At 44.2% G+C, this 26,088-nt stretch overlaps 1 protein-coding gene across 1 annotated transcript in view; it reads right to left on the minus strand.

The window, feature by feature from the left end:
* The window catches only part of TNKS (tankyrase), a 278,284-nt gene that overhangs the window by 71,642 nt on the left and 180,554 nt on the right, over positions 1-26,088 (minus strand). The window contains exons 6-11 of the mRNA XM_048846834.2: positions 24,023-24,117; positions 20,534-20,600; positions 19,888-20,074; positions 8,477-8,598; positions 2,460-2,551; positions 2,283-2,361 (exon numbers count right to left, since the gene is read on the minus strand). Coding sequence (XP_048702791.2) covers positions 2,283-2,361; positions 2,460-2,551; positions 8,477-8,598; positions 19,888-20,074; positions 20,534-20,600; positions 24,023-24,117 — 642 coding nt within the window. The remainder of the gene's footprint in view (positions 1-2,282; positions 2,362-2,459; positions 2,552-8,476; positions 8,599-19,887; positions 20,075-20,533; positions 20,601-24,022; positions 24,118-26,088) is intronic.

Genomic DNA, 26,088 nt, shown 5'->3' on the forward strand with positions numbered 1-26,088 from the left:
GCTAAGGTGGTCCGTTGGAATCTCCTCTCCAACAAGCTGTTTTTAGATCTTGCCCCACACACACGAAACAAAAATGACATTCCTGTACTTTAAAGAAGTTCTATGTTTAATCTACAAAATATATACAGTTAGGGCTCAATCTCATAAGGTACTGATCATTCTTACTCTGATCCAGTACCACTGAGCTGCTCACATGCATAAAATTAAGCACCTGCTTAAATGTTTTCCTGGATTAGGGCTAGAGTGCCTAGCAACTTGCAGGACTGAGCCCTAACTCTGAAATACAATCAGTTTCTCTTCCCCATCGTCACACAAGAAAAAGAACTGTCCCCTGCCCACCCAAATAGCTGCCCAAGTACATTATACCTATGTCCTATATATTTTTTAATGAAACAAACAATTTTACACACATTGCAGCTACTCCCCACAGAGCAGAAGAACTTTCACTTAATGTATAAAATAGTGCCAAGGAAGGCCCTCAAAGGAAGGCCCTGACCCAAGGTACTCTAGTGCTTCCTACACATTTGTCTCCCACCTCCAGATGTGTATGTTTTCAGTGCTTATTTTTGAGCGTTTTAAAAAAAAATTCTATTTTCGATTTAAATTGTCACAGTTGTGAAAAATTATGGGGGGGGAGGGAAAACAGACAATTTTGTAATAGACACTGAGATTAAAAAAAAAGCTTTATAATCATTAAACTACAAATTGTCTACTACATGTCAAAACATACAAAGTAAATATCCTTACATGAAACTCTAAGAAGTTCTCAAGCAGCATTTTTCATACTTTGCCTGTCTGAAAATTCTTGATTACTACTGATGAAAATATTTTTGTTGGTGTGTGTGTTCGGTGAAATCAACGTTCACTGATATTTACGGATAGAGCTCTAATCCTTTCAAACCTAACCATGAGTTATCAAAACTACCGTTCTTAGACGATACCAGAGATCTGTTCCAGGATAGCTATTATTTTAATCTCCCTAATGCTGTTATCTCTCCCCCTCCCCCCCGCCCCGACCCCTCAATAACTGCTGATACTGAACTCTTGAAAAATCTGGCCATAATCCTACGAAATCTCAATCTGCTGCTGTAAGCAACAGATGAGATTCCTGTTTCTAGCATATAGCTATATTATCAGGAGATAATGTGGGAAAATGATTATAATTAACAGCTTGAATGAATGCAAATGCTCTTCTCTAAAAAAAAAAAAAAAATCTCCTTGGAAAAGTCTTAGGCAAGCTACAGCTGTATCAGAATTCTAGAACATGACACACTGTGCCATGGTACAGTCATTAAAATATTTTATGATTCTATTAAACCTCTTTGAAAGTGAGTCAGATACTGAGATCTGCAAATTAGCTCTAAAATGGGCACCTACATTGTAATTCAGTTGTCTTAAAATAAAAAAGATTTGTATTAACTAGATGTTCAATTACATTGCTCTCACCTCCTAGTACTTCAGGAGTGACATTATAGATTGTTATTATAGGCATACTTCTTCATTTCTAGCTACCTGGATGCAGACTCAGCTATAGCTAACTGAACTACCCTAAAAGCAAAAATAAGATTGTTCAAATTTTAACTGATTCATAAAAAAATGCCTTTTATGCAGAAAATGTCTTCGAGAGAAGGTAAGTGGCAAAACGATAATGATCACAATAACAATTTTCTAATTAGTTGCTACAGTCATCCTGAAGGGACAAAGACACACATCTTTGAAAGATGTTTAGAATTGTGGGGCTACGCTTTCATCTTTTCCTGTTCGACTTCCAAAACATGACCTTTAAAACCACAACTCACAGTGAGCTTATAAATGACTTGTGTGGGTAGTGGTCATTATCTACAGCAAAAGGGTGAATTAATAAAAGGAATTTTTTGGATGGGAAAACAAGAAAAGAGTTAATTACTGAAGGCTGAGAACAAAGTTTTCAAAAATCTATAGCTAGACATCTAACTAAAATTGGCCTGATTTGCACAAGTACTGAGAACTCAACAGCCCCTACCAAATGTTAGACATTTTTGAAAATCCAGGGCAAGACTTTTAAAGAAATGGGTGACTAAAGTTAGGTTCCTAAATCTTCATTTAGGCACTTAAGTAAGTGACCTAAATTTCAAGTGCTGAGAACTCAGCATTTCCCACTTATTCAATATAAGCACACTTCTGGGGTCACACAGAAAGTGTGAGGCACAGTAAGGAAAAAGCAGTAGTTCTCCTGACTGCTAGCCATGTGCTTTAACCACAAGACCATCTACCTCCTACTACTTTATTTAGAATATATTTACCTTTGCTCCATGTTTATGCAGAACTTCCATGACATCATTATGAGCTCTTTCAGCTGCAACATGCAAAGGCGTCATGAAGCTAGGTGAAAAATGGCAGACGTTAGTTTTATCATCCAAATACTGTATTACCTAGTCCTTTGGAAACGTAAAATTTGGCTTAAATTTTTGGACACCTACTCTTTGTTTTTCTCATTAACGTTAGCTCCTTTCCTGAGCAACAGTTCTGTAACTTGTTTCCGTTTAGGATGCAGGGAAGTGACAGCACAGTGCTGAAAAACAAAGCAAAAAAATTATCTACTACTTAGACTATGCAATATTTCATGACGCATCATTTTTTGTTTTCATGACTTCATCATTTTTACACACCCCACTGAACATTAGACTGAAGCTTACAAATAGAACCCTACCGAAATGTATTACATTTCTGCCTCAATATAAAATACACCAAACAAAATGTAAGCTAGTTATTAAAGCTAAATCATGCTGCTTTTAAAACAATTTTGATTTTATAACTATTAGTCACACATGAGAAATGGTTAAGTCACTATCTGTAAAAGCAAGACATAGGGACATTAAATGGTGTACTACAAGAAGTGGCTAAAGGCAAAAATCCCACTTTCTGCAGATGGCTTCTGAAGAGTTACATTGCTTCCTTCAATGTAACATGAGTTCTGTGGTAGACTGAGTTAATTGTTTTATTTATTCTTCTATTTTGATGTATACTTAATGTGTTAATCTTAACTGATTGCCATGCTGGTACAGTATGTGTTTGCAGTTACTGCTCAATATCTGGATTTATGAAATAAAGGAAGCTCTAAGGAAAGTAACGCATTCTGCATGGCATAATTTGGTTAAATGTTCCAAGTGAGAGGTATCTTTAGTGGTGTGTCTTGGAAGCAAGGGCCTCCATAACCTCTCTTGCCCAGGGGAAGACAGGAGCAAGTTGCTATAGTCCTTTACTAGGTGCAATATACCTCTTTGTGTGGGTCAACTCCGCTGGCTGCTTTGTGGGGAGGGTTGCAGCGTACTGAGCATGCAGCCTTTGCCATGCGTTCAGGTAGGGCAAGGTGATGGGCCATGCTCCCTCTTACTCCTTTGCACCACTGCATTAGGGCCAGTCACCCCCTGGACTGAAATTTTCAAACATGTCCACTAATTTTAGGCCCCAAATTGAGATGTCAAAGGACTGATTTTCAGAGAAACTAAGCTCCCACAATTCCAAGTAACTGAAAATCATGTACTAAATTCCAGAGTAACGGTTGGAAGAGACCACCACTAGGATGAGAGACCATCTTGGACAAAACTAGTTATTGGTCCCTGTAAGACAGGGCCTATTGATCTCCTGATGTTTCTGAGCCCAGCCACAGGGGTTTTAAACAGCAAGCACAAAAGTCATACTTAATAGTTATGACTCATTGCTGTGAAGAATTCCCTCTTCTAATACTCAAAGTAAAACAACATAGTCACACTGATTTGAACGAGATCATCAATTCCACTCCACTTCACTTTCTATGTCTATGTCAAAGACTGCTGGGATATTGGCTCTGTGTTCTTTGACTTCACTGCTAGCTGAAATGATGAATTGGGAGCAGAGGCTAATTCCAGTGAAGTCACTAACACACAAAAATACACGCAAGTGACACTGTACCTTCACACAGAAGGCCCCCTGCTAGATAATGCCATGACCACAGCGAGCACAAAGTTCAGCATACTGCTGGGGTGCTTTGCATCTTTAACAGTGTTCCATGTCAAAGACCTGAACAAGACTTGAGAACTCATAGGGGGGCCAACTACCACAGGCAAATCCAGAAAACAACTGTCAATGCTGATAAATGCAAAGTAATGCACATTGGAAAACATAATCCGAACTACACATATAAAAGGATGGGGTCTAAATTAGTTGTTACCACTCAAGAAAGAGATCTGGGAGTCACTGTGGATAGTTCTTTGAAATCATCCACTCAATGTGCAGTGGCAGTCAAAAAAGCAAACAGAATGTTGGGAATCATTAAGAAAGGGATACATAATAAGACAGAAAATACTACATTGCCTCTATATAAATCCATGGTATGTCCACATCTTGAATACTGCGTACAGATGTGGTCGCCCCATCTCAAAAAAAGATACATTGGAATTGGAAAAGGTTCAGAAAAGGACAAAAAAATGATTAGGAGTATGGAATGGCTGCCATATTAGGAGAGATTAATAAGACTGGAACTTTTCAACATGGAAAAGAGATGTCTAAGGGGGGATATGACAGAGGTCTATAAAAGCATGACTGGTGTGGAGAAAGTAAATAAGGAAGTGTTATTTACTCCTTCTAATAACACAAGAACTAGGGGTCACCAAATGAAATTAATAGGCAGTAGGTTTGTTTTGAACAAAAGGAAGTATTTTTTCATGCAACGCACAGTCAACCTGTGGCACTCCTTGCCAGAGGATGTTGTGAAGGCCAAGACCATAACAGGGTTCAAAAAAGAACTAGATAAGTTCATGGAGGATAGGTCCATCAATGGCTATTTGCCAGGATGGGCAGGGATGGTTTCCCTAGCCTCTGTTTGCCAGAAGCTGGGAATGGGTGACAGGGGATGGATAGCTTGATGATTATCTGTACTGTTCATTCCCACTGGGGCACCTGGCATTGGCCACTTTTGGAAGACAGGATACCAAGCTAGATGGACCTTTGGTCTGACCCAGCCCTCATCTACACTATGAGTTTATGTCAAATTTAGCAGTTTTAGATCGATTTAACCCTGCACCCATCCACACAACAAAGCCATTTTTGTTGACTTAATGGGCTCTTAAAATAGATTTCTGTACTCCTCCCTGATGAGGGGTTTAGCTCTGAAATTGACATCGCCAGTTCGAATTTGGGTTAGTGTGGACGCAATTCGACGGTATTGGCCTCCAGAAGCTATCCCACAGTGCTCCATTGTGACCACTCTGGACAGCACTCTCAACTTGGATGCACTGGCCAGGTACACAGGAAAAGTCCTGCAAACTTTTGAATTTCATTTCCTGTTTGGCCAGTGTGGCAAGCTGATCGGCACAGGTGACCATGCAGATCTCATCAGCAGAGATGACCATGGAGTCCCAGAATCGCAAAAGAGCTCCAGCATGGACCAAACGGGAGGTAGTGGATCTGATCGCTGTATGGGGAGACGAATCCGTGTTATCAGAACTCTGTTGCAAAAGACGAAATGCCAAAATATTTGAAAAAATCTCCAAGGGCATGAAGGACAGAGGCTATCACAGGTACAGGAAAGGCAAAGACCGCCACTGCAGCCCCTGTAGTAATCAACCGCCGTCCTCCCCAAGTTCTATAGCGTACTCACCCAGACGCCCAAGAACGCGGGAGAGGAGAGGGGCCCCCTCTGGGCACCCAACCACTCCACCCAAGAGGATTGCCCAAGCAACAGAAGGCTGGCATTCAGTAAGTTTTGAAGTGCAGTGTGGCCTTCTTCCCTCCTCCCCCACCCCACCCGGTGCGTCCCTGCTCCCCCACCCCTCCCGGGCTACCTTGGCAGTTCTCCCCCTATTTGTGTGACAAATTAACAGAGAATGCATGAATTTGAAACAACAATGACTTTATTGCCTCTGCAAGTGGTGATCGAAGGGGGGAGGGGAGGGCGGTTGGCTTACAGGGAAGTAGAGTGAACCAAGGGGACGGGTTTTCAACAAGGAGAAACAAACAGAACTGTCACACCGTAGCCTGGTCAGCCATGAAACTGGTTTTCAAAGCTTTTCTGATGCACAGCGCACCCTGCTGTGCTCTTCTAACCAGCCTGGTGTCTGGCTGCGCGTAATCAGTGGCCAGGCGATTCGCCTATAGGCATTTCAACATCACCAACAGTTATTTTCTGGTCTGGAAAGTAAGTCCCTTGCTGCAGCTGTTCATACAGACCAGACTTCCTGAAGATACAAGCGTCATATACCTTTCCCGGCCATCCCACGTTGATGCTGGTGAAATGTCCCTTGTGATCCACCAGTGCTTGCAGCACCATTGAAAAGTGCCCCTTTCGGTTTATGTACTTGCTGCCTTGGTGCTCCGGTCCCAAGATAGGGATATGGGTTCCGTCTATAGCCCCACCACAGTTAGGGAATCGCACTGCAGCAAAGCCATCCACTATGACCTGCACATTTCCCAGAGTCACTATCCTTGATAGCAGCAGCTCAGTGATTGTGTTGGCTACTTGCATCACAGCAGCCCCCACAGTAGATCTGCCCACTCCAAACTGACTCCCGACTTACTGGTTGCTGTCTGGCGTTGCAAGCTTCCACAGGCTATTGCCACTCGCTTGTGAACTGTGAGGGCTGCTCTCATCTTGGTATTCTTGCACTTCAGGATAGGGGAAAGCAAGTCACAAAGTTCCATGAAAGTGCCCTTACACATGTGGAAGTTTCGCAGCCACTGGGAATCATCCCAGACCTGCAACACTATGTGGTCCCACCAATCTGTGCTTGTTTCCCGGGCCCAGAATCGACGTTCCATGGCATGAACCTGCCCCATTGCCACCATAATGGCCAAATTGCCGGGGCCCATGCTTTGAGAGAAGTCTGTGTCCATGTCCTCATCAGTCTCGTCACTGCGCTGCCATAACCTCCTCTTGCAGGTTCTGATTCTGCATATACTGCATGATAATGCACGAGGTATTTACAATGCTCATAACTGCTGCGGTGATCTGAGCGGGCTCCATGCTTGCCGTGGCATGGCATCTGCAGGAGAGCAGAGTTGCAGGGGAAGCGGTGGTTGGATGACCAATTTTGCAGACCTACTGCACTGTCTGCTACCAGGACACAACAGCTGAGCGGGCTACACGCTTGCTGTGGTATGGCGAGAGAAGAGCAGCCAAGCAGTTGCAGCAGAAGTGGCCCTGCGAGACCACCAGGAGAGCAGAGTGGCAGCAGAAGCGGTGGATGACGACGGTCACAGAGAAGACCTGCGAGGTGGATTTCATAGCATCAGGAGAGCAGAGTGGCAGTGGAAGTGGTCGTTTGATGACAACGGTTTGCAGACCTATGGCACCATCTGCTAAAAGCAGTATGGGGCCCGCACGGAAAAAAGGAGAAAAATGACTGTCTGCCGTTGCTTTCATGGAGGGAAGGGTGACTGACGACATGAACCCAAAACCACCAGTGACAATGTTTTTGCCCCATCAGGTATTGGGAGCTTAACCCAGAATTCCAATGGGCGGCGGAGACTGCAGGAACTGTGGGATAGCTACCCACAGTGTAACGCTCCGAAAGTCAACACTAACCTCGGTACTGTGGACGCACTCCACCGACTTAATGCGCTTAGTGGGGACACACACGATTGACTGTATAAAATCGCTTTCTAAAAAATCGACTTCTATAAATTTGACCTAATTTCGTAGTGTAGACATACCCCCAGTATGGCCACTCTTATGTTCTTTTGTAATGCTAGACAGGTCTGAATGTCATCACAACAAATATACGTTGCCAGCAGAGAGTTATACCAATCAGCTGGAGAAGGGAAACAACTGGTTGGTCAGTGAGAGCCAGAAAGCCCCTATATAGCAGGAACAGCATCAAACGTTTCACTGCTGACTTCTGTCAGATGTTGAAAGAATTAAGTATTATTAATAAACTCATCTGTGTGGGAATGTTGGAGAATGATTTTCATCAAGAAGCAAGTCTAATTGGGATTCTGGTGAAAAATTTGATTTAAAAAAGATGAAAGATAGAGGGCAGCCTGCTAACTTATTCCAATCTCCCATAAGCCAGCATGATACATTTCTGTTGCCTGCCTCATCTCAACCTGCTGGCACCCCAAAATATTTTTTGCAACAAGTGTCCATAAAACATAAGACAAAATGGAGAGAAAAAACAAGACAACTGCAGTGATAGCAGAACACAGAGAAACCCTCTAGCAGTTGTCACTACAGGGAAGGTAATCAGGTGGGGAGAACACAAAGGTTCAACATGAAGAAATAAGCAGTAGCTTACTTGAAGGTTTCTGGAGAAATCCTGCATAAAAACTGAATTCAAGGGTGAAAAAAATGTAAAACGTTTCTTCTATAGCAGTGATTTACTTTTAACACATAAGATGCCTGGTGGCACATCCTCAATTTTAGATGAATACATTTTCATAGTCTAGCAATTAAAAAAAAGCTCTTCAACTAGCACTACTTCCACATATATCACAAAAAAATGAACTGACTATATAATCTCACCAGTGCGGTCTCATGTGACTGTGGCTGTTTGAAATTAATGATCTCCAAAGCAAGAGTCTTTTTCACTTTGGCTAGGTCTGCCTCTCTGGCTGCTTGCAGTAAAGAATGTCCTTTGAATTCATCTGTTGGAGAAATAAGACACACTTAATATTCAGTAACACATCTTATTTCAGAAACCTAACTAGAATTAACCAAAGGGGAAAGAAACATGTTCTATATTGCCCTAAATAGTAACATCAGCTATGATGACATAATCCTAAAACCTCTCCTAGTGAAGGCAGAAATATATTCTTGGGGTGAGATAGGAAGGAAGGTTCCAGTTTCCAGGGCAAAACCCTCATCCTCCCACTCCAGCCCCAAAATGAAGAGTGTTATAAGAATCACTAAAAACTCTGTATCCAGCCAGAGGAGGAGTCTTCTAGGACCAGCACTACAGAAGACAGCTACCAGGCCACCTTCCGAGAGCCCTACCGCAATCTCCAGCATAGGGGGCATGCCAGGGTGGGGTTGCATCACACAGCACTACAGAGATTTCAGGCCCAAATTACACCAGTGGACCTTCCAGCCTCCAGATCAATCCAGGACCAAGAGGACACAAAGTTGGCTTAAAGCCACCTTACTTAACCCTCTCCCCCATCTGAGAGTTCGGTATTGCACCTGTTGGAGGTGCAGCATAGAATCTTACCATTATATTGCTCCTTTAACATAAAAATGGCCAAGCATCAGATCCTGCTCACTTTGTTCCTACAAGTAATCCCACTGATGACACTGGGATCACCGGTGAGAGAAGGAGAGCAGGATATATTAATATCCAAATATGTAAAAGTACCCTTTAATAAATGATGAACAAAACCGAAAGTCAGCAGACTTATTCTAACTTATTTCAGAAGTTACTTCTTGTGGAATTAGCAGTTTTCTGTAACTTTATAACTTGTGTTATTGTCTTTCATTGTTATAAGAGTGAGACAAAAACAGATGAGAGAGAAATTTAGACTCAAGGTTAGGACGTAACTTTCCCACCACCGGTTTAGGAGGAATCCTTTTTGTTTGGTTTTCTGACCAGATATCAGAAAAACAAGACTGAGTAATGAAGGCTCTGGTGGAAAGCAGCTCTTTATTTAAGTTACAAATGATGAATCAGAGTTTGGTAACATGATTATGACCAAACTGAATTCTAGAATAGTTATATTTTATATGGTCATACCTAAGTTTAGAACATTGACCATCATGAAGTAATCAAGAGGGTTTGAGAATGAATTCCAAAGAATTAAATACTGTTGCGAGAATTAGCTATAGTATCAGTGGCAACTTCACCCTGTAAGGCCACATGCCAGCATTTTCTATGTCAAACTGATGACATGCTTCAACAGATTAGTCTAATTTTCCAGCCCAGGAAGAACACATATATGAAACTGGATGACAAAACAAATCAAAAGCCTTTTTACTGCTTCACAGCCATCTGTGCCAAAAAGTATTGAACTGGTTCCATCAAAACCATCTTCTCCTGTCTGAGAATAAGCCTGGCATAACGCAGTGAGATTCAGACAGCCCAACAATGCTACCAGGCCTTACAGAATATTGGAAAACAAAGCATCATTGACGCTTCTCCTCTCTTTCCTTGTCATTAATTTGCAAAAGCAAAAAATCAATCACATTATAGTTGGTTAGCACAGGCTAATTTGCAGGGACAGATAAATCTCCAAATGAAGTTGTCTGAAAGTCATGTTTTTGCTTTACAAAGTTAATTAAAATCATCTCCCTGAACTCTGTTCTGCTCTTATTATTATTTAATAATGAAACAATAACTTTTGAGTTTGATTAAAGTAGAGAGGGTAGGGTTCCCAAATTAGAACATATGACTTTACTAAAGGGAAAGAAGGGAAAGTAACTGGAGCTTTTTCAAAATGTGTGGTCTCCATCTGTATTCCACTGAGGGTTACGTGCGTGCGTCATATGCCCGGAGCCAGAACCTTTGAAAGTAGTATCGTTCGGCAGTCCGCACATGCGCCCATGTATTGTCTTGTGGTTTCGCCTGAGGTGATAAAGGGCAGGGTGGACTGCCAGTGTCTCCAGGTCCTTCTCCACCACAGACCTATCAGATTCGCAGCAGAGGGGAAAGAGGTTGGGATTGGAATAAAGATAGGGACCACATACCTCAAAGAACCCCCAGTTACCAGCAAGCAACCTCTCTTTCTTCTTTGAGTGATGGTCCCTATTGCATTCCATTGAGGGTGTCTGACAAGCAGTTCATAGTGAGGAGGAGAATGCGAGGAAGATGACGGAATCATAGAATGGAGGACTGCTGCACTGAATGAGGCGTCTCCTGTGGAATCACATACTAGAGTGTAGTGGAGGAAAAAGTGTGTACCAACTACATGTAGCAGTTTTACATATATCTGCAAGGGACACATCATGACGCACAGCTGTGGTTGATGCTTGCACTCTCATTGAGTGGGCCTATCCCACCTGGTGAGGATTGTCTTGACATCTTATGTAATGCACCTAGAAACCCACTTAAAGATTCACTGGATGGAAATGGCCTGTCCTTTAATTCTCTCCTCTATGGCGACAAATAGCCTGGGAGACTTCCGGAATGGCTCTGTCCTTTGCAGACCTACGCACATCAAAAGAATGAAGTCGCCGTTCTCCATGAAAGATGTGTGGTTTGGGGAAGAAGGTACGTAGATGTAGGAGTTGATTGAGATGGAATCAGAAAACCACTTTTAGTAGCAACTTGGATGCAATCAGAGTGATACATTGTCTTTATGGAATGCAGTGAAGGGGGGAGGGGTCTGCCACCATGGCTCCCAGTTCACCAACCTACCTCGCTGAAGTAATGGCAACAAGGAAAGTGACCTTCATGGAGAGGAGAGAAAGAGCAGGAGGCCAGGGGTTCATTAATGAGGAACACTAGGTTGAGGTCCCATTGGGTAGCGACAGGTTGAATGGGGGGTACTTACAAAAAAAGGCCCTTCCAGAATCAGGCAGTCAAAAGGTGCATAAAAATTGAATGTCCAGCCACTAGAGGGTGGAAAGCGCTAATGGCATCTGCATGAACTCTGATGGAGCTGAGAGCGAGACTCAAGATTTTCAGATAGAGAAAATAGTCTACGAGTATCTGCATGCCCACGGCCTCGGGGACAAGGCCTTGCCGTTGAGCCCAGGAAGTGAAACGTTTCCATTTGGCCTTATAGGAGCATCTCATGGATTCCTTTTGGCTACTGGAGAGGATGTCTTGCACTGCTAATGGGCATTCTCGTGCTAACCAAGGCGTTCAGCCAAAAACCTAGCTTTCAGTGTTGCGTCCGTAGATCTGGGTGCCTGAGTCTGCGGTTGTGCTGTGTCAGCAGTTCCGGGAATGTCTGGAGTGGAAGTGTAGAGTGCTTTGACATGTGGAGAAGAGGGAACCAGAATTGGCAAGACAAGAACAGGGCAATCAAAATGGCCATTGCTCTCTCGACAGAGTTTGTGGAGGGAACACAATAGGAGTGGTATGGAGGAGAAAGCATAGTTCTTTCAGTCCAACTAATTGACAACCAGAGCGTCGCTCTGTGAGTGGGGACCATGTCCCCTCTTCAGCAATACTGGGTGCACCTGGTATTCTGTGAAGCAAAAAGGTCTCTGACAGGCATCCCACAGCAGTCAAAGATGTGCACGATTACTGTGTGAGGCAATTCCTATTCATGGTTGGTAGTAAAATTCCTGCTGAAGGCATCTGCAATCATGTTCTTGGTACCAGGCAGGGAGGTTGCCGATAAAAGGGTATGATATGCTATGCACCATTTCCACAGGCATATTCATGCACAGCGCTGGGAATCTTATGCCTCCTTGTTTGTTTACGTAGTATATTGTGGTGGTGGTGTCTGATGTGACAAGGATGTGGCGACAGTGGATAGCTGGTAAGAACAAGTGACATGCTTTGTGCACTGCCCGAAGTTCTGGTATGTTTATGTGCATCCTGACTTCTCGCATGATCCAGATGCCTTGTGTCATGTGATCTTCCATGTGAGTGCCCCAACCTGCTGTTAGAGGGCTTATTCCCTCACCCTCCTCCTTCTTGCACGAACAGAGAGCAACAATATCCCAAGTCCGAAGGTGCAAACAATTGGATGTTTATTGGGATGAACTTTCAGCAAGCTTAAATTCAAGTCCTTTTTTCCTTATTTTCGAATCCCAATTTACTTCCTGTTTGCCCTGTTTATATAGTAATATTCTTAGCTATACTTTAACCAATCATTCTAATGAAATTTACCTAACCAATCCTAACATGATTAGCTAACCAATTATATCCCACCACCTTAATTAGTTTTACACCAAGCAAAATTAATTATACAGCAGACCGAAACAATTAGAGAACCAGACAGATTAACAATAGAAAAGTGGGAGCCATAAAGATAAACATATAGAATTGAGGGTTCATAGAACCATAGAATATCAGGGTTGGAAGGGACCTCAGGAGGTCATCTAGTCCAACCCCCTGCTCAAAGCAGGACCAATCCCCAACTAAATCATCCCAGACAGGGCTTTGTCAAGCCTGACCTTAAAAACCTCCCTAGGTAACCCATTCTAGTGCTTCAACACCCTCCTAATGAAAAAGTTTTTCCTAATATCCAACCTAAACCTCCCCCACTGCAACTTGAGACCATTACTCCTTGTTCTGTCAACCACTACTCCTTGTTCTGTGGTTTCATAACCACAACTATTGAGAAGTGATTTCTTGCCAGATAGGATGCTATCAAACTAAGTTTTTTTTTTAAAAACCATTTTTATCTGGAGGTGATAGGCATTATCAGGACAGGATTGTATTCCTAACAGCCCAATAGCACCTTATTTCAGTGTGACTAGTTTGAAATGTAAGGATGTGACCATAAGCTTCCCAGCTTATGGCTGTCTCTGCTGCTTAGCCAAAGGCCTTAGCTTAAGAACAGGGCCTTAGATTGTCACAGTGAGAGAAGGCCTTTACACAAGAAAACAGTAATTTTAAGTCTTTCTTTTATGCCTCTTTAACTAGCTAAATGATAAACATATACCTAAATTCTTAAAGTATAGGACTTTACAGACAGGCCTGAATATTTATATCCTAACACCTGCGAGTGACATGTCCATTATGACTGTCACGCTCAGCAAAGATAGGAGGAAGGGCATCTGGAGCAGACTTGAAGCAGGTCTTTCCACCACCAAAGTGAGGAGATGTCTTCCGGCAGGACAATGAGTATAGTGTTCATGAATTGGTGTATGAGAGAATAAATCCTTTGCAGTCATAGCTGTAGACAGCAAAGATGCAGCTCGGCAAATGGCGTGACATATGTGTACGCTGCCATGTGCCCTAGGAGGGAAAGGCAGGTCCTGGCTGAAACCAAAGGGTTAGAGGTTACTATTTGGTCCAGTAGGCTTTGGAATCTGTCCTGTGGCAGATAACTTGTGAAGAAGCCACATCGATGTGAGCTCCTATGAATTCCAGGGACTGAATAAGTCGATTTAAAGTCGATTTTTCAACATTAATGCTTACTCCTAGGGAGGAGTAGAAGCTGAGAAGTTGATACTTGAGCTTCCTCTCTGGACCGCGCTGCTAGCAGCCAGTCATCCAGATAGGGGAAGACAAGGACTCCCTGACACTGGAGATGAGTCACTACCACGGAGAAAATCTTTGTGAAGACTCAAGGAGCAGAAGTAAGTCTGAATGGGAGAACCCTGTGTTCCAAGTGTCAAGGTCCTATTTTGAACCTCAGGAATCTCCCGTGGGTCAGGTCTACAACAATATAGAAGTAGGCGTCTTGCATATCAAGAGCCATAAACCACATACCTTTTTCTAGCAAGGGAATAATCGCTTGCGAATTCAGCAGTTGAGGAGCTGGAGATCCAAAATGGGTCTCCATCCTCCTTCTTCTTGGGTACCAGGAAGTAGTTGGAATAGAACCCTGTGTCCTGAAAGGGTGCAGGAACTGGTTACACTGCTAGTCTCTGCAGGAGGGAGTCCATCTCAAGGGTAAGATTTAGGGCTGTCAAACGATTAACAACATTAATCGTAATTAATTGCACTGTCAAACAATAATAGAATACCATTTATTTAAATATTTTGGGATGTTTTTTCTATATTTTCAAATATATTGATTTCAATTACAACACAGAATACAAAGTGTGCAGTGCTCATTTTATATTTATTTTTATTACAAGTATTTGCACTGTAAAAAACAAAAGAAATAGTATTTTTCAATTCACCTAATACAAGTACTGTAGTGTAACCTCTTTATCATGAAAGTTGAACTTACAAATGTAGAATTATGTACAAAAAAACTCTCCCCCAAGGAGTTAAGTCACAAATTTAATTAAACACATTTTTCTTTAACGATCGTCATCAGCACAGAAGCATGTCCTCTGGAATGGTGACCGAAGCATGAAGGGGCACACAAATGTTTAGCATATCCGGCATGTAAATATCTTGCAATGCCAGCTACAAAAGTGCCATGCAAATGCCTGTTCTCACTTTCTGGTGACATTGTAAATAAGAGGGCAGCATTATCTCCTGTAAATGTAAACAAACTTGTTTGTCTTAGCAATTGGCTGAACAAGAAGTAGGACTGAAGACTTGTAGGCTCAGAAATTTTACATTGTTTTGAGTGCAGTTATGTAAAAAAAAAATTTTGTAAGTTGCACTTTCACAATTAAAGAGTTTGCACTACAGTCTTGTATAAAAATACAATTTCTTTTATCATTTTTAAAGTGCAAATATTTGCAATAAAAAATAATATACACTTTGATTTCCATTACAACACAGAATACAATATATGTGAAAATGTAGAAAAACATCCAAAATATTTAATAAATTTCAATTGGTATTCTATTGTTTAACAGTATGATTAATCACAATTATTGTTTTAACTGCGATTAATTTTTTTGAGTTAATCGCGTGAGTTAACTGCGATTAATTGGCAGCCCTAGTAAGAATACTATCATGAGAGTGATCTCAGCAGGGAGGTTAGGAAGGGATATGGAGGAGATATCATAAACTCGAGGTGTAGCTACGTTGAATGATGTCCGCTTGTCCTTTGCTATAGTTCTCCATGCTGGTAGAAAGAGTTTGAGATGACGCCCAAAAGGGGTTCATGGTAGGAACATTGGTATACAGAGTGGTTGACAGCTCTCTAGCCGCACTCAGAAATACCATTTTCACGACAATTGAGTGTGTTGTGCAGGGGTCTGTGTTGCCCAAACAGGTGGATGGGTTCTGTGCACCTTACGGTGCTTCTGAGGAGGCTCAAAGGCTCATTGGTGATAGAAATGGGCTGTTCTACAGCATCGGCTTTGCAGTGGGCTATAAATTTTTTCTTTTTGGTTCCAAATGCCCACGGATTGTAAGTTGGCTCTAGAGACTTTTAGTGAGTGTAAGTAATCATCAGTTTTCTGGTTCAAGAGGTCTGACTCGTCAAATGGAAGGTCCTTGTATTGTGTTTTGTACCTCTCTAGGGAAAGCTGAGGACTGTAACCAGGATTCCCTCTTCATGACACTTCCCATTGCTAACACACGTGAGGATATGTCCGCTGAATCAACTGCAGCTTGAAGTATGGATATGGTGACCAACTTGCTTTCCTGTAAAAATGATTATGATCCTGTTGGGGTAACTTGTCTGTAAATTCTTCCATCCGGCCAGAGTTTATAAAGTCATACTTGGCCATCAGTGCCAAGTAGTCAGAGATCCAGAACTGTAGTCCAGCAGAGAAGACCTTTGACTCATAAGGTTCAGTGCCTTACCCTCCCTGTCTGCCAGGGTGGAGCACTGGTGTTGTTTCGTCCACTCCGACACAGCCTGTACCACCAAGGAGTTAGGTGGAGGGTGTGAAAATAGAAATTCTGCCCCCTTAGGGGGGACGTAGTATCTTCTCTCGGCCCATCTTTTCTCGGCCCCCTTCGGAGTCAGTGTGCATATGGCCAAGGTATGCCACATGTTGCGGTCTGGTTAAAGAATGGCCTCATTGATTGGTAGAGCCACCATTGCCAGTACTGATGTGTGCAGAATGTCTAGTAGATGATGATGATGACTGTCCTGCACCTCTTCTAGTAGGATCTCAAGAGTATTGGCTAGCCTCCGTAGGAGCTCTTGAAACCGTCAGTAGTCTGGTGGGGAGGAAGGTGTTGATGACATGGCAACATTTGGAGACGACAAAGGGAATCTCTCCAGATCCGCCAGTACCATAAGAATCGGGCTAATCGGTGCATCGTCTAACCCCATGTCCGAACGTCTAACCGGACTAAGGTTGTCGGGGCAAGATGGGGAATCCTCCCAAGTTGAACGGGACCACTCTCAAGGTGAATACTGAAGCCATGAGCTCCAATATGACCAACCCAGTTGATCCTGCTGCTGTTGAGCCTGTGCTCAAAGACCTGGGTACTACCTCTGTGGGTAAGACAAAGTGGGAAACTGTCATGGTGCCGTCGGAACCCTTCAGTAGTTGTGCTTCTGAAACAGGAGTGGCAGGCCACGCCAAACATTTGTATCCTCAGAATTGGAGACTTCCACAAATGGCGGTGCCAATGGAGCTGTCAGAATGGGGTGTGTCAGAGTACTGAGTAGCAGGTGACAGAAGTTTCATGCTTCGACCACCATTCCAGAGGACATGCTTCCATGCTGATGACTCTTGTTAAACAAATGTGTTAATTAAATTTGTGACTGAACTCCTTGGGGGACAATTATACGTCTCCTGCTTTTACCCACATTCTGCTATATATTTCGTGTTATGGCAGGCTCGGATGATGACCGATCATATATTGTTCGATTTAAGAATGCCTTCATTGCATATTTGACCAAACACGAAGAAGGTACCAGGATGAGATTTCTAAAGAGAGCTACAGCATTGGACCCAAGGGATAAGAACCTGAAGTGCTTTCCAAAATCTGAGAGGGATGAGGTGTGGGACATGCCGTCAGAAGTCTTACAAGAGCAATACTCTGATTTGGAAACTACAGAACCCGAACCACCTAAAAAGAAAATCAATCTTCTCTTGGTGGCATCTGACTCAGATGATGGAAATGAACATGCATCAGTCTGCACTGCTTTGGATCGTTACTGAACAGAACCCGTCATCAGCATGGAAGCATGTCCTCTGGAATGGTGGTCGAAGCATGAAGGGTCATACAAATATTTAGCATATCTGGCACATAAATACCTTGCAATGCCAGCTACAACAGTGCCATGCAAACATCTGTTCTCATTTTCAAGTGGCCTTGTAAATTAGAAGCAGGCAGCATTATCTCCTGTAAATGTAAACAAACTTATTTGTCTTGGCGATTGGCTGAACAAGAAGTAGGACTGAGTGAATCCGTAGGCTGTAAAGTTTTACCCTGTTTTATTTTTGAGTGTGGTTATGTAAAAAAAACTTCTACATTTGTAAGTCGCACTTTCACGATAAAGAGCACTACAGTACTTGTATGAGGTGAATAGAAAAATACTACTTTTTTGTTTATCTTTTTACAGTGCAAATATTTGTAATAAAAAATATAAAGTGAGCACTGTACACTTTGTATTCTGTGTTGTAATTGAAATCAATATATTTGAAAATGTAGAAAACATCAACAAATATTTAAACAAACAGTATTCTATTATTGTTTAACAGTGAGATGAAAACTGCAATTAATTGCAATTATTTTTTAATCTCACGATTAAGCGCAATTAATTTTGTTAATCATTTGACAAGCTCTAATGAAAAGCATTTTGGGGTCATAGTAGAGAAGCAATGCAAGATAAGCTTCCACTGCAATACTGTGGCAAAGAGGACCAGTGCGATTCTTGGATGTATAAACAGTGAGTAGGAGTGAGGAAGTGATTTTACCTCTGTAGACGGAATTGGTGAGACAGATACTGGAAGACTGTGTTTAGTGCTGGTACCCACATTTTAAAAAGGATGCTGAAAATCTGAAGAGGGTGCAGAGATGAATCACAAATGATTTAAGGGCTGTAAAAAATGCCTTAGTGCGAGAGACGAACAGAGCTCAGTTGCTTAGCTTGTCAACGAGAAGATTCAGAGGAGACTTAACTACAGCGTAGAAGTATCTTCATGGGAAGAAAATACTGAGTACCAAAGGGCCTTTTAATCTACCGGGGGCAGGCATAACAAGAACAAGTGGCTATAAATTCACACCAGCCAAATTCAGATCAGAATTAAAGCACACATTTTTAACAGAGAGAGTGATTGGAACAGACTACCAAGGAAAGTGGTGGATTCTCTATCTCTTTAAGTCTTTAGATCAAGATTGGATGGCTTTCTGGAAGATATGCTTTAGTCAAACCCAAGCGATAGGCAGTGGCGGATTAGCCCCCTGGGGGCCTGGCCAACTGTGGGGCGGGGTCCGGGAAAAATCCCCCTCAGGGCAGCAGAAGCTGGGAGCTCCGGCCACTAGGCCGGCAGGGTGGGAGAAACTGCAGGCCCCAACTCCATGCCCTGGCAGCAACTCTGGGTGGGTGGGGGAATCCCCCCCAACACCCGCAGCCCTGGCAGAAGCCGTGGGATGGGGGAAGCTCCCCCTTCCTTCCAGCGGCCCCAGCCCGACCCAATCCCCATCAGAAGCTGTGGGATGGGGGAAGCCCCTCCCCACCCAGAGGCCCCATCCTCATCAGAAGCCACAGGACAGGGAAAGCCCTAACCAGCAGAGACCTTGTCCCCAGCAGAAGCCGTGGGAAGCCTCCCCTCCCCCAAGCAGAAGAGGTGACACAGGGGAAGCCCCCTCCCCCGCCCCCTCCTCCCTCAGCAGAACCCTGCTTTTGGCAGAAGCCTGGGGGGGGAGGGGAAGAGGAGGCAAGGGGGGAGAAGCTCCAGTGCCCTGACCCTGGTCACCCAGACCCCCGCTGCGGCCAGGGACTGGAGGAGCTCTCATTCCTTGTTGCACCCCAGGGCCATGGTGCAGGGACAGAGCTTCTCAGGTATCGTGGGCGCAGAGGGGAGGGAGGGGGAGAAAGGAGGGAAAGGGGTTGCAGGGCTGCAGTGGAGGGGGAGAATGTGGGGACCTTGGGTGGAACAGGGGTGTGCCTTGGGGAAGGGGCAGAAAGATGTGGGGCTGCAGGTGGAAGGGGCAGAATGGGGGCGGGGCCTCAGGCGGAAGGGGCCTTGCTCTGGCCCAGGGCCCCAGGAAACCTTAATCTGCCTCTGGTTATAGGGATTACTACAGGGGTAACTAAGTGAAATTCCCTGGCCTGTGTTGTGCAGGAGGTCAGACAAGATCTAACAATCCGTTCTGGCCTTAAACGCTATGAATAAAGGCAATTTCATGAAGGAGAACATGTATAGATCTCTACAAGTTTAGAAGTGAGAAATGGACACCTCTATATCCTGTTGTTTTGCATTTCCCATTACTAACAAGGAACTGGGTTGAAAGGTGAGTCAGTTTATATTAAAAATTATTTCACGGTTGAAATACATACAAGTCAGTCTCTCCCTTAGCTCAGGTGTTGGAGCCATATCGACAGCACTCTTGCCATGGCAGTTGACCAGTGTTGGATCTGCACCATGACTAAGCAACAAAGAGCAGACTTCTACACGATTCTTGGAAGCAGCTTCATGTAAGGGGGTAAACTGCCAGAGATCCATAGCATTAACACAGGCTCCATGCTAGGAGTGGGAAAGAAATTTTTATGTTAGTAATAAGAGATAACCATGACAAAGATCACAAGGTTTTCATTTTTATAACTTTAACACTCATTAAGTTATTTTCAAATGAAATGAAAAATAATTGATTTATCTTCATCTACCAAAATCTGAACTTTGCAATGAACTTAATTTTTATTGAGACACCTTTGTTTCAAAAAAATTCCAGTTAACTAAATTCTAATGCTTGTCTGCCGAGATTATGCGGAAAAAACACATACTTAATTCAGTGGTACTGGTGTATGTCTAAAGGCTCAAAGCCCCACACAACTGAAATAATATATTACAGGTGTGAAAATCACAATTTTTTTTTTAAAAAAACAGAAATAAGGCTACAGTCTTAACTATTGTATGATGTAACTATTTCTCTCCGTAATTTTGCAATATTGCAATGCTCATGTTTTCTTCCATTTCTCCACTTACCTTAAGTAACAATTCTGTGACTTCGTAATGTCCATATGAACATGCATTATGAAGAGGTACAAGTCCGCTAGATTAAATAAAACAAAACAAAATTACATATCTAGGAAGCATTTTCAAAGACTTCTGAAGTATTTTCAGGCTGTAAAATTAGCAGATTTCAAAATCAAATGGAATCTTAACCAAATACATTTACATTTATTTTCAGAATAATGCGCTGATTAAGAATAGCATAAAAACATTTTTGAGTAATGTAACATAAGTGTTTAATCTACCATACATTAATGTTAAGAAATAGCACTCACAATTATACCTCTACCCTGATATAACGTGACCCGATATAACATGAATTTGGATATAATGCGGAAAGCAGCGCTCGGGGGGGCGGGGCTTTGCACTCCAGCGGATCAGCGCATCAGGCTCTGACATGCTGTTCTGAGCGGCATGTTAAGGGTGCCGGGCCGGGGCCGAGGGGTTGGATAAGGGGCAGAGGGTCTCAGGGGGCGGTCAGGGGACAGGGAGCAGGGGGGTTGAATGGTTCGGAGGTTCTGGGGGCAGGGCGGTCAGGGGATGGGAGCGTTGGATAGGGCGTGGGAGTCCCGGGGGGCCTGTCAGGGGGCAGGGGTGTGGATAGGGGTCGGGGCAGTTAGGGGACAGGGAGCAGGGGGATTGGGTAGAGGGTGGGGTCCTGGGGATGATTAGGGACGGGGTTGGGTCTCTGGAGGGGGCGGTCAGGAGACAAGGAGCAGGGGGGCTTAGATAGGGGGTGGGCTCTTGGGAGGTGTGGTTAGGGGAGGAGGGTCTCTGGAGGGGGTAGTCAGGGGACGAGGAGCAGAGGGGTTTGGATGGGTCGGGCATTCTGAGGGGTCAGTCAGGGGGCAGGACGTGACTATTAATAACAGAAATACTCGAGGCCAAAGCAAGTTCGTTATAGCTGCTCTGGGCAGGGGGCTGGAAGTGCCCCCACAACCCTAGCCCACACCCCAGCCCTCTGCCCTGACCCCTACACCCCCCCACACACCCCAGCCCTGATCCCTGCACCCCCCACACACACACTACCAGCCCTCTGCCCTGACCCCTGCACCCCCACACATACCCAGCCCCCTCACACCCCATGCCCTGACTCCTGCACCCTCTCTCATGCCCCCAGCCCTCTGACCTGACTCCTGCACCCTCCTCACATGCCCCCAGCCCTGACTCCTGCACCCCACACACATACCCAGCCCCCCCACACCCATGCCCTGACTCTTGCACCCCCCACATTCCCACCCCCACCCCGAGCACCAAACGGGAGCTCCTGCACCACCCCCCACATTCCCACTTGCACCCCTTGCACCAAATGGAAGCTGCCCAAGTAGGCACTCCACATCCAAACCTCCTGCTCCAACCCTGAGCCCGCTCCCGCATTCTAGCTCCTGGCCAAACCCTGCACCGCAACCCCCAGCCTGCTCCTTCACCCCCAGCCCTGTGCTCAGTGCACTCCCACCCTCAGCTCAGTGCAGAGAGAGAGGAAGAGAATGGGCTAGAGCCAGTGAGAAGGTAGGTACCCACTCCAGGTGGGCAGGGCCGGGATCCCAGACCGGCAGTGGGCTGAGTGGAGCCGGCAGCCAGGACTCTGGCTGGCAGGAGCCGGTGGACGGAACCCCAGGCTGGCAGCGGGCTGAGCGACTCAGCCCACTGCCGGTCTGGGGTCCCGGCCACCGGCCCCTCTCAGCCCACTGGCAGTCTGGGGTTCTGGCTGCCGGCTCCTTGCCCGCCAGGGTCCCGGCCGCCGGCCCCGCTCAGCCCACTGCCAGTCTGGGGTTCTGGCTGCCCACCCCTTGCCAGCCGGGGTCCCGGCCGCAGGCCCCCATCAGCCTGCTGCTGGCCTAGGTGAACAGAACCCCAGGCTGACAACAGGTTGAGTGGACCGGCGGCGTAAGATCAGCATTTTAATGTAATTTTAAATGACGCTTCTTAAACATTTTGAAAACCTTGTTTACTTTACATACGACAATAGTTTAGTTAGATAATACACAGACTTATAGAGAGAGACCCTCTAAAAAACGTTAAAATGTATGACTGGCATGCGAAACCCTTACATTAAAGTGAATAAATGAAGACTCGGCACACCGCTTCTGAAAGGTTGCCGACCCCTGTTTTATACTATTGGCCTTCACAACACTCTTGGAAACAAGTTCTAAAGATTGACTGTGTGTTGTGTGAAGCAGTACTTCCGTCTGTTTGTTTTAAATCTGCTGTCTATTAACTTCATTGAGTGACTCGTAGTTCTTGTGTTGCATGAAGGTGTAAGTTAACACTTCCCTATTCATTTTCTCCACCCCATTAGTGTTATTACAGACCTCTATCATAGGACTCAGCCATCTTTTCTAAGATGAAGAAGCCCCAGTCTTCTTAATCTCTCCTTATACAGAAGCTTTTCCATACCCACAATCATTTTTGTTGCCCTTCGCCGTACTTTTTCCAACTCTACTATATCTTATTTGAGAAGGCGTAACCAGAACTGCATGCAGTATTCAAGGTGTGGGTGAACCATGGATTTATATAGAGACAATATTATGTTTTCTTTTCTTATTTTCTATCCCTTTCCCAATGGTTCCTGACATTTTGTTAGCCCTTTTGACTGATGGTGCACATTGGACAGATGTTTTCAGAGAACTATCCAGAATGACTCCAAGATCTTCTTCAGTGGTAATAGCTAATTTAGATCCCACCATAGTGTATATATAGTTGGGATTTTGTTTTCTACTGTGCATTACTTTGCACTTATCAACACTGAATTTCATCTGCCACTTTCTTGCCCACTCACCCAGTTTTTCTGAGATCCCTTTGTAACTCTTTGCAGTCAGCTTTGGACTTAACTAGCCCGAGTAATCTATGAAATATGTTAATTCACCTTAGAAAAGACTGCTCTGCTGTCTTCTCTTCCTATGATGTTTACTGCTGGTAATAGCTGTGAAACTAGGTGCTTGTTTATCTCATCAGTTGTGCACGTGCAAATCTTATGGAGCTGACATGCATATACCTGACAAAATAATCAGGTCACAGAAAAGTGTAACTGAATATGCCTCTTGTCTGTCACACCTTGAGTTCATTTTTTATTGCCAAAATAATACCAGAAGTCCATCAACACTCAAAATTGTGCACAGAATTTCCAATAACACAGCGGACCCATAAAGAACCAAGCAATATAGATTTCAAAATGCACTTATTTAATGAAGGAATAATCCATAAAATAGAAGATCTACATAGCTAAGGAGCACACTATCCCACTTCAATCCTCACTTGGGCTTTTACAAAAGATTATTTACCACAAAAACAAAATTTTGATTCTGGAAACAACTGTGCCCCAATTCTCATCTCCAATTTTAGATTAACTCATTTTCAGATACAGACTGAATTACAACATACAACAGAACAATGATAAAAATAATTCTTAAAATGTAACTAACTAGTGAAACCAGAGAATTAATTAAAAACCAATATACATACCCCTTGTCCTTTGCATGAACATCAGCACCATGCTGAAGCAAAAGCTGGACTATTCGAACTCTGTTATAGCCTGCTGCTAGATGCAAAGGAGTGGACTGCAAAGAGAAACAACAGAAAGTAAGACGGAGGCAGAGTACATAGGCGGTTTGTAATTTATGCAGCCCACAAAATGAGAGGAGCAGCCAAAGTTAATGAACACCATAGCCGATGCATAAAAAAGGATGAGAGTCGTTTAATAAAAGGCAAAGGGTTCGAAACACAGGAGCCAAGTCACCAATCTTATTTTCAAAATGCTGAACACCCTGCAGCTTAGGGTTGCCAACTGTCTAATCACACAAACCCAAACACCCTTGCCCCACCCCTTGCCCTGCCCCATCTCCGAGGCACCACCCCACTCACTTCATCCCCGTTGCCTCTGTCGCTTGCTCTCCCCCACCCTCACTCACTTGCACCAGGCTGAGACGGGGGTTGAGGTGTGGGCTGGGGCCAAGGGGTTTGGAGTTTAGTAGGGGGCTCCAGGCTGAGCCTGGGGCAGGAGGTTAGGGTGCAGGAGGGGGTGAGGGATGTGGGCTCCAGCTGGGTGGCACTTACCTCGGGGGCTCCTGGTTGCTGGCACAGTGGGGCTAAGGCAGTCTCTCTGCCTACCCTGGCCCCATGCCACTCCCGGAAGCGGCCTGCGTGCTGCCCCCGCCCCGACTCCGCAGCGCCCATTGGCCGCAGTTCCCAGCCAATGGGAGCTGCGGAGTTCTCCTGCCCCCGCACCCTGGGGCCGCAAGGGAGCAGGGATGTGCTGGCCGCTTCCGGAAGCGGCGTGGGGCCAGGACAGGCAAGGAGCCTGCCTTAGCCTCACTGCACCGCCAGACTTTTAGCAGCCTAAAATCTCCCGGATTGGCTTCTGTAGCCTCCGGGAGATAGAGCCAGATTCCAGGAGACTCCCGGAGAAACCGGGAGGGTTGGCAACCCTATGCAGCTCCCGCTGACTTCAGCACTTTTGAGAGTCTGGTAACTTATTTAGGAAGTTTCACATAAACTCAGAAGCCTAACTTTAAGATCCTATCTTTGGACATCTTGGCTATAGTTCTTAAATTTAAAAAAATTAAGTTACAGAGAGTCAAATTACTGCCACCAGGTCTGCATGAGTGACTCTGGGAATCCATGAGAAAAGATTTTGGGAGACTGCCACTTCTCCCATATTTTTAAAGAGAGAGATAGCAGTCAACTTTATGGCAACCAAAGGGAAATTAAAGCATCTACTTCCCTCTTCAAGTAGCTGCTCCTTGAGTTAGTAATGAAAGTGTTATGAGAGATGCTAGTATAATTTGGTAACTATAAAGCTCTTCATTGTACTTCAGGTTTTTTAAAAATTCTGTCTTGTAGCTCTGATTCCAAAACATCTCAATCCTGAACGTCCTGCTGCCAGTGCAAACCCAGCATCACCAGAATTGATCTCTTCTCCCACCTCCCTTAACTCTTCCCCCCTCACTCCTTTTTTTTTTAATTGTTCATAATGTCACTATCCCCACAATCCCCAAACACCAGCATATACCTCCACCCCCAATCCACCCTATTACTACTTCCAATCTAACCTTACTTCAAATCATCGTGTCAACACTCTTCTCTGCACCTTGGGTCAGTTGTCATGGAAGGCCTCAGCCCATACAAATGCTGCTGCCAAAAGACACCTTCCCCTCATGTTTCTCATCCTTGCTTTAAAGGCTCTAAAAATATTCTGCTTCTGCTTACATTTGTGATCTTATCTCTTTCCACTCATTGCCTTTACTCAGTATAAACCAGACACTTGGCTGCTCCCTTTGTTTGTTCCTCACACAGCTACATCTTCTTCCGTGATGCACGTTAAGTTTGGAATAGTTTCAAACTTTGTTTCCATTTGATCATATTTCCTTCACTCAAATTACTCCTTAAACAAGGATTCTTCTGAACAGTTTAGGATGATCCACCATACAAGTTATTTTCACTAATTACAAGTGATTCACTGAAAAAAAATCCTTTCCCAACTGACAAAATAGTGCATAATTCAGGATCTTCTGCCCATAAGCAAATACATA

Source organism: Caretta caretta, chromosome 4, assembly GCF_965140235.1.
Source record: "Caretta caretta isolate rCarCar2 chromosome 4, rCarCar1.hap1, whole genome shotgun sequence".
Lineage (NCBI taxonomy): Eukaryota > Metazoa > Chordata > Testudines > Cheloniidae > Caretta > Caretta caretta.